This window comes from Python bivittatus, unplaced genomic scaffold (genome assembly GCF_059951505.1).
Source record: "Python bivittatus isolate LINGU-HERP-01145 unplaced genomic scaffold, Pbiv_v1 ctg000280_np1212, whole genome shotgun sequence".
Lineage (NCBI taxonomy): Eukaryota > Metazoa > Chordata > Lepidosauria > Squamata > Pythonidae > Python > Python bivittatus.
The window spans coordinates 2,517,854-2,530,457 of record NW_028277066.1 but is presented as its reverse complement, the minus strand read 5'-3'; the positions used below and the strand labels follow the sequence as shown (position 1 = coordinate 2,530,457).

General features: G+C 47.2%; 1 protein-coding gene across 2 annotated transcripts in view; it reads left to right on the top strand.

Annotated features, from left to right (window-relative positions):
* Positions 1-12,604, top strand: part of RBM19 (RNA binding motif protein 19) — an 82,610-nt gene that overhangs the window by 35,417 nt on the left and 34,589 nt on the right. For both annotated transcript variants that reach the window (XM_088143248.1, XM_088143247.1), the window contains exon 22: positions 10,871-10,976. In XM_088143248.1, coding sequence (XP_087999374.1) covers positions 10,871-10,976 — 106 coding nt within the window. The remainder of the gene's footprint in view (positions 1-10,870; positions 10,977-12,604) is intronic.

Below are 12,604 nucleotides of genomic sequence, written 5' to 3'. Positions count from 1 at the left end.
ATTTGCAGAAAGCACTGATATGCTCCACAAAGGGTTCCCCCTTTATCTCTCTCTCTCTCTCACACACACACACACACATATACACAGACAGACATAAATACCACCCCTTTGTGGGTTTCGGTGGAGAATTTCAGGGAGCTGGGGGTGCAACAAGTCAAACAGTGTCTTTTCTCCATCTTCTTCCAAAGGTCTAACCCGGGGTGCCTCATCCTTGGCAACTTGAAGACGTGTGGACTTCAACTCCCAGAATTCCCCAGCCAGCAAAGCTGACAGCAAAGAGAGTTGAAGTCCACACGTCTTCAAGTTGCCAAGGTTGAGGAACCCTGGCCTAACCTCTACCCTGAGCCTCCCCCATTCATTTCCTTTTGGCCCTTTCCCACCACCATGGAGATAGCTCTCAATGGCTGTTGATGGCAGTCCCAACAAGGGGAGGCCCAAAACGGTGGGAGACAATTCACCTGCCTCGGCTACCCAGATTTGCAACTGACGACCGGACAGACGGCTAGTGTTCCCGGCCTCCGGTCTCCCACCCACTCCTCCATATTCCGCCTGCCAGGAAAGCCAGTGAAAAGGTTTAAATTAGCTCTCAACACCCAGCGCTGGCTGCCAGCATACTAGTAATGATGTCATTAGCTTGAATGACCCCCCCCCTCCTTATTTTCTTCTAACAGGATTAGCCGTAGCCAAGTTGCCGGAAGCGAGAGGGGAGACGTACCACAGGCTCCCCCCGTTTCATTAGCTCGCCCTATTTTAAGGGGCGGGGGCAGCTGACCCCCGCTAGGGCCAAGGGCAGAACTATTTGACCCAACCCTTTTCTTTGGAGAGCAGAAAAATAGGAGCGATTATCTTCCGTAATCATCCTTTCCGTGCCAGGCAGAGCTGGCTGTGGGTAGTTTGGGAAAAATGCTATCTGGCGGGCAGTTGGGAAATAGCGCGAGAGTTGCGGCAATGGTTCCCCCCCCCCCCCCCGAGAGGGACTCCAAGCACAGAAGATTGTCAGAGCCTTCTTGTTCAGATATGTCTGTTTTGGGGGGGTCAGCTGCTTCTGAAGGTTTTCTTTCTTCCTTTCTTTGAAAAAGAACCAACCTTCCTTCCTTCCTTCCTTCCTTCCTTCCTTCCTTCCAAGAATCTTTTAAGAATCTGTTGAAGTCCATGCATCTTAAAGTTCCCAAGGTTGAGAAACACTGCCTTAGAAGCTAGGTAGGAAACGAGGTGTTGACTATGTGACAAAGCTGCCTGATTGCCATTTTTTAAAAAAAAAAATCACAGTAGGACAAGTTGTTGAATTCAAGCCACTGTATGCAAGAAGGAGAACATCTGAACCTTCTCCTCCAGCCATGAATAAACCGTCTGGTCTAATTTAAAAAGCCAAAAAGCCACCTTTGTGCTAGCTGTAAAAAAAAGAAAGAAAAAGCCACCTCCTTCAATTTTAACTAATCAGGTTCCACCCTACTTAGCTTTTGGGGAATTAGCCCGGATTGGCTAGATCGGGGGTCCCCAACTTCTTCAGCTCATTGACCCCTTCATGAAGTTTCAAATTGTTCATCAGCCCCCAAACGTGTATGATATGAAAATAATTTAATAAATGTTGCTTTAACTAATAGTACTAGGAATAATAATGTGAATGAAACCTGCTAAAGAACTGGCAGTTGCAATTTCACATTGATGTGTACATAGTAATAATAATAACAGCAGCCCTTGGGGGTCAATACCACTTTGGAGAACTCTGGGCTAGATCCTGTTTTCTATGTAAACTGCGCTAGTGAAGATTAACCCAAACTCTACAAACGCCAATATCGTGGGATTTAAAAAAAAAAAAAATCAGGAAAAAGGGAAAGATTGGATGTTTTTCCCCCCTTAGGTCTACCCATTTTTTCTCAGTGTCCTAACGTTTTTCATTTCTGCCCCCAACTTCCACATCTCCGGTGGCAGATCCCCTGGGTAGTGAGCAGACTTTTAGGATTGATATCTTTATAAATTTATATTGATAGATTTATAAATCTTGAGATGTATAACCCTCTTCCTCAGTAACCAATAGAGGATAATTTCCCTAGGTGGGTTTTGGCAACAGCCCTGTGAGGTCGGTTGAGCTGAGAAAAAGTGTGACTTGTCCGAAATCACCTGGTCTAATCTAGCATCTTGACCGCGATGATCACATGAGGCTTTGATGCATTGGGAGATGTTTGAGATGGAGGCTTACTGGCTAAACCAACCTTCTGCTTGATGGCATCAAACATAAGTTTTGCCTCCAATCTTCAGCTTCCCAAATGGGTTCCATGCGTTGGGTCCAACTGGTGTCTTTGAATTGATCCTGCAGTTTCATAGGCTTCTCGGCACCCGCGTGCATCCGCCTTTTCTCCCGGTCTTGGAGTTGATCAGTTGAGTTGAGTTGAGTTGAGTTGGCAATTCAAAGGGAATAGTCCAATCCCCGACTTAGTATCTGATCTCGGTGGTTGGCCTCATATTACTCTGACTGGGGTCTGCAAAGGAGACCAACATCACGAAGCCTCATTCTGAAGAGGGAGGTGTTCTGGGCCTGTTGTGCTTGCACACCCGTCGATGTGCATCGGCATTGTGTGGGCTTCCTTTCCCCTTTGGGGAAGAATCAGCAGCTCGATCGGCTGCACTGCAGCAGAGCAAAACACTTTTACACATAATCAGATTGGTTCCTAGAAGCGGTATCTGGAGACCGAGCATACAGCAATGTGCGGGTGTCTCTTTTCTTAATGCACAAGCCTATGCGCCCCTCTATGCATGTTGGTCTGAGCGCCAGCGTGCCACCGTGACTGGGGAGACCGGAATGAACCGAGCCAGTGTGCTCCCATGGCCCGTTAGCCATCTGTGACTTTCTGATGATCGTTTCAAATCCTCTGGAGTTGGCTAGGGAGTTCCTGGGCTCCCTTCAGTTGTTTTGGACGATGGAGGAAGATCACCGGTTTGTTACCTTTTCTTAAAAAAGGAAAAAAGAAAACCTAAAAGAAGGGGAAAGGGGAAAGCGGGCTGTTTGTGGTGTGATAATCCAAAAGGTTGCTATGTTGCATCCCCAAACTCAGCATCTTTAGCATGGATAAGCTTTGATTGGGTCCATTGTGTGGGTTACAGTTTGGGTTTTGGAGGGAGAAAATAGAGAGAGAAGACGGAAGTGGAAATAGGAAGTCAAAAACGATGCAAATTAGTGCCTGGTGTTGAATCAGATCCCTGGTCTGTTGCAGCCTGAGGTCCCCTGCGGCCCCCAAACCTATTTTTAGCAGGCCCGAGAGACCTTCTTTGACCCCTGATTTTCACTTCCACGGGTACTGAAAGTTTGGCTGGGTGCTTCTCCTTGTTTTCGAAGGTGCCATCGAAATCTTGCAGAAGGTCTAGGAAAAGTTTGCCTTTTTTTTTTTTTTAAGGCAAAGCTAGGAAATGTCCCCTCCCAAATTTCAGAAGAACCCCATACTTGTTTTGGAATCTTATCCATTTTCTGCCTGCCCCCAACTCCATTGCAATGATAATATTATTATTATTATTAAAAAAAACTTGGAACAGCTTCTATCCTGTGATGATACCTTTAACCGCATCAAACAACCACATTTGCCTATCCCAGGTCCTTGGGAAGGACTCGATAGGTGGACAAAAATCCAGTCTAAACATCTGGCTGACTGTGCGACCAACCATCATCATCATCATCAGTAGCAGCAGCAGCAGGAGATTAAAAGGTCAGTGAGAAAGAACAAGAAATAACAGGGAAATATGAAGATCTTCAAACAGAGGTGGAGTGAATGTGGAAAAAGAAAGTTGTGCCTGGTGCCTTCCCAAAAGATCTGCATGTACAAAAAGTTGCGTTCCTCGGAACAGAGCATCTATTGCAGCTGATTACAGTATATCCTGCCTTAGATCCTTGGGATCCTTGGGATATAAGAGCCTTATATCCTACAGTAGATCCTTAGATCCAGTAATCAGAAGTCCCAAATCTGGTCAGAACAACCTGGTAGGCTGTGTGTCAGTGGCCACTGTTGTCGCCATCAACTCGTCAACCACAAAAGGTCGCATTCCTCGGAACAGCACATAGATTACGACGGTTCTCTTTAGCCATCCTGGATCTGTAGGAAGGATCTGGGAATCGGGCGGGCCCGATGCAGGCAGAACTCCCCGGCGCATGGCGTGCAAAGTCCGAGGACGTGGCTTGCTCGCCGGAAAATGGCAAAGCGCTGTGGACAGGGAGCACGATGAAGTTGTGTCTTGCAGGAAGGTGGCCAGCAGAGAAGAGTTTGATGTGCTCCTGTTCTCTTGGAAACCACGCATTGGCTTGCCCGTTTGCACGAGCGCTTCCTCCCCTGAGCTAAGTTGTCCCCCCCCACTACTCTTTTCACACACATACAGATAGGACTCCCCCACCCCCTGCGGTTGGGGCCGCTCAAGAAAAACCAGAATTATTCTTCGGTTCCATCAGGACACCCTTCCTCCTCCCCCCGCCCCCCCCAGCAGGCACGTATACACACACGCACACACACGTCCACGCTGAGCCAACCCATCCCGTGCCCCACAACAAATTAGAAATGTGAGAACTCTGCTTGTTGATCAAAACATAAATTATTCTTCACAGACAGGGCACAATTGCGCCCCGGAGAGGGTAATTGAGGCTGCCTCCCATTCCTTAAAAGGTGAATATCGTAATTGGAAAAGAGGTGTTAGAGGCTCGCTTGGGCTCGTGGGGGGGTGGTGGTATGAAAGCGTTCATTTTCGCAGCTTGGGAGACGTCTACAGCCGTGTTATGGATTCTAATTATCAACACAGCGGGGAAGGGGGGACGTCTTGCTCCTCCCTGGTCCGGGAGTCCTTACTTACCCCATTGTTCTCTCCGTCTGGCTGCTCAGCTCCTGGAGGGGGAAGCCTGTTGGAATTCTTGGGGGGGGGCTTGCTTGGTGCCACCCTTCTTACTGGCCCCCCAGCTGAAATGTGATGGTCTTCCCTTGGCTGATGCCTAACGCAGCCAGTGTGGTGTAGTAATGATGGGGCTGGACTAGGCGGGGGGCCCTGGAAGCTCCCCGGGGGATTTAGGGCCCCCTTTCTCCCAGCCCAGCATACCCCACAGGGTTGTTGTTGCTGTTGCTCTTGTGGGAGGGGGCAGCGCTTCGTTGCAGGGTCAAACTCTCAAACCCCCTTTCCACCTAGACTTGTAAGGTGAGTCTCGCTAAAGCAGATGTACAACTGGGGATGTTAATTCACCCGGGGCAGAATTTCACCCCCTCGACTGTGAGTGCCAAATTGTGGGTCCCCGGAGACCTGTAAATTAGCCTCTTTTAATCAGCCAGAACTGGAGATGAATCATATTCGCCGCGTTTCATAGTAATTAAGTCCGAAGGCATATAGAATCGAATGTAGCACTGGCCGGGGTTCTGCACGCTGGTTTTCTGGATGCAGGCATGCTTCTGGAAGGCCAAGGGTGGCCCTTGGCTCCAGAAAGTTGTGCATCCCTACGTTTAAAGGCATTGAGTTTCAGCCACGCTTCTTCACAACACAAGCGGGAGTTGGCACACGTTTCAGTTTTAAAAGGTTCGTTTTGCACAACCACCATCTTTGAATGTCTCTTCGGGCGTCCGTGTACCGCCAAATGTATTTTTAAACTGAGCAGTAGCTGAAATGATCTAAAATAGGTTCATTTGAGATGTTGCAGGAAAGGAGCTGGGGGGGTTTCCCAGGAAATTTGGAATTTGGACAATTTTCCAGAATGTTTTGTTCCTGGGCAAGTGAGTCTACTGTAATTCCTAGGAGCATATTCGCCTTGGTGTCCATAGTCTGCCCAAATCATCAGGCTACATGATTGGATTTTGAAAAAAGGAAGAAAGAAACGTAGCCTATTTCAGGAGGTTTCAACCATGCATTCAAAGCCATTCTAAGAGTTGATGTGGGAAAAGGCGATTTTCGCTGGAATGTTGGACACAGTGATGTTGGTCATGAAGCAAAGAGAGGATAAAAAAAGACTTTCTACAACTTTGAAAATGCCACGTAGGTCCAGAATGGAAAATACGGACCACATCTCTCTGCCTCTGTGCATAACAAAATTTCCCTGCGCCTAGGAAACTAAATCGTCAGGGAAAAGAGTTTCAGTCACACTTCCTTACTAACATTTTAGGAGTCTTCCCCACTGAAGAACAAACTGCTTTTGGCTAATAGGAGTGGGGTAGCCCAGATACAATTTGATCACTCCCCTACAGTTTGGCCTTTAACCATGGATAGCGCTTAAGAAAAAAAGAAGAAAAATCTTCTGATCCCATCTTGTACCAGGTATGTAACTTGGAAAATACGAGAAGCTTGGAAAATACGAAAAGCATGCTAGAGTTACATCTACGTGGGGCTTCCCTTGTACAGAAGTAGGGAGTTAACTGATCTGCCATCGTGAACTAAATCTGGTTATTCCTAACGGTCGTCTAAATATTAGAAGCAAGCGCCACATTTGCAGAGGAACTTCTATGTCTCGGTCAACCCCACGGAATAGACCAGGGCAGGAAATCAACTGCACAGAGAGGCTAAAGCTAATTTTTTTTTTTTTTAGGTTAAAAAATAATAATAGGATCTTGCAAGTCTGATTGTGCTGGGCCTCCTCCACCCATTTCATATACTCCAGTGCAGGGTTTCTCAACCTTGGCGACTTTAAGATGAGTGGACTTCAATTCCTAGAATTCCCCAGCCAGCATGGCTGGCTGGGGAATTCTGGGAGTTGAAGTCCACTCATCTTAAAGTCGCCAAGGTTGAGAAACACTGCTGCAGTGAATCAGGGAGGTGTCTGCCTGAACCCTTGTGAATGTTTTCTGGCTGTTCTGGGCTTAAAAAATGCTTTAGCTCCACTAACATTCAAGCGTGCCTAGTTGCATTTTCTTAAAAAAATTTTTTGCAGTGGTAGCAGACCAGGTGTAAGATAAAAGGAAATTATTTTTCACACGACACACAGTTAACCTGTGGAACTCCTTGCCGCCCGAAGCAAAGATGCGGCTAGACAAAGTTGTGGGTGAGAAGTCTGTTCACGAACTGCTCGCTGGAAAGCTTGTATGACGACAACCTTTTCTTAATTAGCCTCTTCTGAAGAATTGGGAGAAGTTGAAAAAATAAACGCCCGATCTATGGGTTTCTCATTGTCGTTGAGCGGATCGCTGTAAACGTGACAGCCAGCCTGCTGCCGTGTTAGGAGACCCTGATTCATGTCCTCTCCCAGCCAGGGAAGCCTACTAGATGATTTGAGCCAATTATTATCTCCCAGCCCAGCCTACCTTACAAGGCTGTTGGAGAAGGAGTGGCTACACCCATTGCGTGCTTTGGTGATGGACTTCCAAGCATCCATTTAAAAGCAAGGTTTTCCTAGGGCAGCAAGGGGCCTGCTAAGAAGTTGCTAAGGTGTTGAGCCTCCAAGAAAAAATTGGTAGCAGGATATTAAAAATGCAGGTAGGCGGGGTGGGGGGGCAGTCAGGAAGGAGAGGAGAAAGGAGAAAGATGTTTGAACTGGATGCCTGCCAGATTCCGTTCTCAGACCGAGGGTTAAAGAGTTTGCAGATTAGATTTGATCAGGAGCCCAAACGGATTTGTGCTGCATCAGGATCGCTCCGAAAGCTTGTGAAAGAAGAAAATAATGGCTCTTTCATGCTGGGGGGGGGGGGGGAGTAGAAAATCTCGCCGTTCGTATCCAGATGGTTTTTCTCTTTGGGGAGATGCACGGATTCCCATCCGCCCAGGTGACCCTGAGATTGGCGCTCGCACGGCGGAGCCCCGTCTCGTCTTTAGGGTGCCCTCGATGCCAACCGAAAGTCGAAAGGACCGTTGGAAAGCGCGGGGCGGAGGGTCCCAGCCCCCTAGCTGGGGACCGGGATAGATTTTTTTCTAAGAAGCCAACCCACTGCGTTTTTGTCTCTTCCCTCTTCTTCCGCTTCCTTGAAGATTGCACGCGAGACTCCAGCTGCTTGAGGCTCCCGCACGCCGGTCTTCCAAGACGCCGGCGTTGGCTCCTCTGCTTGGCTTTGTTTTGTGTTTCTGTGCCTGGTAATGCCGTCTCAGGGAAAGGCGAGATGGAGGCCACGAGGAGGGGGCGCGGGAGGAACTCTGAGGAGAGAAACGTGTGGATTCATGCAGAGGCTTCATAATGCTCCACGTACGCGCCGTGCAGCCCGACGAAATTCGGCAGATAGATGCTTGGTCATGCCGCCGGCGCCGAGGGTTAACTCCTTGGATTTAGCTTCTATCATTTCACGAGAGCGTTTACAACACTTTACCATGTTTATTCCCAGGTGTGCGTGCTCCGGCCCAACTGCTTCCCTGGCCCCGTGCTTTGCATGGGGAGGGCGTTCGGAGAAAGTAGCACACCTCGTCGGTCGGAGTGCACATCAAATATTCATGGTCTCCAATTTGCACATTGGTGTTGATAAATGGATCTGACGTTGACTTTTGACGGTGGAAAAAGCAGCTGCTTTGCTGTGGAATGGGGGGCGGGGGGGTTGAGTCAGTTTCCCCCTCCTATATATATATTGCGCATAAGTGTATGTCTTACGTACAAAGCAAGATGGATATAATACATTTCTTTGTTTGGAGCCTGGGCCTCACCCTTGGGTTCCTATTCAACCCCAAAGATCAGTATCCTAGATGGCATGTTCTTCCGATGTGCTGGGTTACAGGCCACATGTCCACATCCAGGAAGGTCAACATGGCTAGACAGCACTGGGTTTTAGAAGGATGGGTTGCACGCTAGCTGGATTTACACAATGTGCTGGTCTAGGCTAATATGGGGTTGGGTAGTCTGTGACCCATCTATGGTGGGAACCCATCTCTTCTTCCACTAGGCCTTAAGATGATCTGTTGGGGTTCTGCATGCAGTATGAACCCAGCAATTGTGTTTTGTTGCATGTCTCAAGTAACGTGATCTGGAACTCCAACCCACTCTCCCGGGGGGGGGGTAGCTCCTGCACTGAAAGCCTTTGACTATTTTCTTTATTGTGGGGATTGGAAGTGTGGCTTAGGTAACTGTAACGGTATGTGAGAAAGACCTTGAGAAACGGGGCAAAGAGGTGCTGCCTAGGGAATGGTCAGATAAGAGAGGGCATAGCCCTCAGCTGCATAATGGGTGAAGAAAGAGGTTCAGGAGGGACCTTCTCTAACTTCTAAGGTGGTAAAGGAGACTTACAAGATTGATGTCAGCCTCCCCAGGTAGACCAGACAGGAAACATGACCAGATGAGCTAATTCTACTTTATTGTAAGGCTACATTAACAAAATCTTGCAAGTCTGAAAGTACAAATCTCCCGCTGTCTCCTTTACAGCCTGAGAAGTTGGGGGGGTAGGTAGCATCTCTTTGCCCCATTTCTCGAGGTCTTTCTCACGTGACATTACAGTTACTGATGAACGGGATTCAGAAATGCACGGTGCTATCCAGACAGAATGGCCAATAACCCCTTGCGATCAACTGGTGCTGATTAAAATGGAGTGCCCAAGTACACTGGGCAGGGTGCCAACAATGCAAGTGCTAACATAGCTGTGGCATTCAACTATAAAGCCAACGTAAAATGAGGCGTTTTATCAGAAGTAGAAATAGAAATAAAAATCATTGGTGGTGGGAGTCATCTCCTTGGTCGCCTCATAACGTTTTATTATTAACTTTTATCATACTAGTGCAAGGAAGCTCAGACCCTTTCAGTGGAGACTTTTGGTCTTCAGCCCTCCATTCACAACAGGTTTCAGAGATTCTGGGGCTACCAGCTCACAAGCTCACAAGTAGAGTTGCGTTGTTTGTGGCTTAACATGTTATGGGAACCTAGCTGTTACCTTGGCAACATGTGAACCAAACCATTATGGTAAGCCATAATACGGTTGTCTGGGCATAGCGTGTGTGTGAACCTAGCCATTGCGTTGTTGTTAACCTGGGAATAGTATATTGTAAGAGCTCAAGTGTGGGCTAGCCGCTTCATGCATTGCTCAAAATCAGAATGAGGTTGAGTTTTGGAAGTGCGTGTTGCATGAACCCAGCACTTATGTGTCAACCGAGCTACGGTTTGTCCAACCATGACTAAAAATAATTCTGGTTTGTTGCAAGATATCCATGGTATCTTGGCTTTATATGGGAACTGCCCCATTTGGAATTCACAACCATGATGAAAACTTGTGAACTAATGGGACATTGAGAATCGGTCCAGAAAGCAAGGTTCCTACTCAATCTCAACTGGGGATTTGGGGGGCTGAATTATGGCCTCCTTTTTGTAATTCTCGTCCTTGGCGATTTCCTCAATGCATGGCATGAGTTTGGAATTGAACAGCACCTTTAGCACTGGAAGAAACGAGACCTTACTTCTTTCTTCCAGAAGGAAGAATTTGTACCAGAAACATGTATTATTTTGCTTATATAAAACACATATATCCTTCTAGTACAGAGGGGAGCTAACCACAAAACCACACCAGCGCCAAATTTCATATCCTTTCAAACAAAATCTGAACGAATTACAGAAGGATGACGACCTAGTTAGAACAAGCAGGTAACAATGTCTACCTCTTGAGAAATACCCACGAATTTATTCTTCCTGGGATAGGAGTGCCTTCTTCTCAGAACCAAAGAAAACAAAATTCAGCAGAATCCTGACTTTGAAAGTTCCAGAGAAGACCTTTGCTCCTGTCTTCCTAGAGTGTAACCAGCACAGTTAAGGCACCTTTCATTCATTTATGGTTCAGTGTATTGTGCAAACACAGAAAAATTAGTGAATTCAGTGATCAGGTCAAGTGTGTTGTGCAAACGCAAAATTTGCCATGGGTTCCTCACAGTTCCTTGGAGAAAATGCCTCTCCTTTTCAGCCGTGTCCCAAAGCTTTGGTCTTTCCCTGTGAAACTGATCTTTCCCTTTTCTTCTTCTCTTCCTGTCCCAGCACCTTTGGAGAGCTGAAGACGGTCCGCCTGCCAAAGAAAATGTTTGGAACGGGAGCGCATCGTGGTTTTGGGTTTGTGGATTTCCTGACGAAGCAGGACGCCAAGGTGAGCAAACCCTTCCTCACACATCCCTCCTCTTTTAGAAAGGAGAAAGACTTCGATACGTTGGTGGTTGCCCCCGTTCACTCTGGAAAACGAGGGAAATTCTTTCGTGCGGAAAGCGGAGAGTGACCCCTGTCCCGTCTGTTCTAGTTTGCTTGAGGACGTACTAAATCCAGTGAGATGGAAAGATCATATCCAAGCTTCCAGGCTATGTTTGGCTTTTGATTCTGTTGGGAAAGAGATTGGAATCTCTGCCAACTCAACACCCTTCAAACAGGTCAGAAGGCAGCTGTCAGAATTGTTGGGACCATCCCACAAGGAGTGCCTTCTTCTCAGAACCAAAGTAAACAAAATTCAGCAGAATTCTGACTTAGAAAGTTCCAGAGAAGACCTTTGCTCCTGTCTTCCTAGAGTGTAACCAGCACAGTTAAGGCACCTTTCATCCCGGTTATGTGGGGGGTGGCTGGAGGTGGCTGGTGGCTTCTAATTCTGCTCTAGATGTCTTGAGACGTTCAGTTCTATGCTTGAGCCATTAGGGGGCGCTGGTCCTTTGCTTGTTTTTTTCCCCTCTTTCTAGTCTTAAACCCGTGTTGACGGCTGTTTTGATATTTGGGGTTATGTCTCCTTGATTTAGTCTTTAATTTGGAGGGGGGAGAAGGGCAACATTCAACTGGCGAACTGGGGACTAGCTCCAAGCCAGGAAGGAGATGCTCAGTAATGCCTACCCTGGTGCATGAGTGCACATTCATGCATAAACCACCCCCTCGCCTTCATCAAGCGTCACTGTTAAATGTACGGAGGGAGCTGATTCATTGGTGAAGCCCTCTGTATTTATCTTTTTTGCGTCTCGGCACAACCGCTGTTTCTCTACAGGGCCTTCCCCTTGATTCCTGGACAAACCCATGTCCTCAACTTGCACAATGCAGGAATTATAAACTAACCCAGGATGTCCACAAGGCGTAGTCAAAAAAGTCAAGATGGCATAGTGTGATCAAAGCTCTGCCCGGTTTTTATGTGCATCGCACCTGCGACGGCCTGAAAAAGCAGGCGGAATTTCAATCACACCAGCATGGTGGGCATCTTGATGTTTCTGACCACGATGTGGACACCCTGAGCTAACCAAGTGGGCCCATTGTGTGCAATGTCCCCCCGCCCCAAAAATCCCTTACCAGAATTAATGCTAACCAAGATAGCAAACTGTGTTTCCAGGTTCTTGGTCCTTCATTGACCTTGTTGTATAAACCCAGCCTCTGTTTATATATGTACGTGTGCATATGTGTGCGTACATGCATGAAATATCTTATACTAGTATTTTCCCCAAAGGAAGACAGTCCTAAATCTAATATAACCCTTGACAAAAGGAAGTGCGGGGTGTGACAAAGCACCTTCTGCATACTTTACCATATTCTTAGCATACTCTTAGCAAATCTAAGATGACCCATTTTAAAACTAGTCTTCCCTTCGGTATAATTACACCATACAGGGGAAGGGAATTTTGAAGGCATCAAACAGCACTTCAGACATGTGTCCTGGATCCCAGAAGGAAGCTGTTTATCACAGAAACCATATTTTTATTACAGCGACTAACAGAACAGAAATATTAAAGCAAAATATGACTGGCTTCTTTCTCC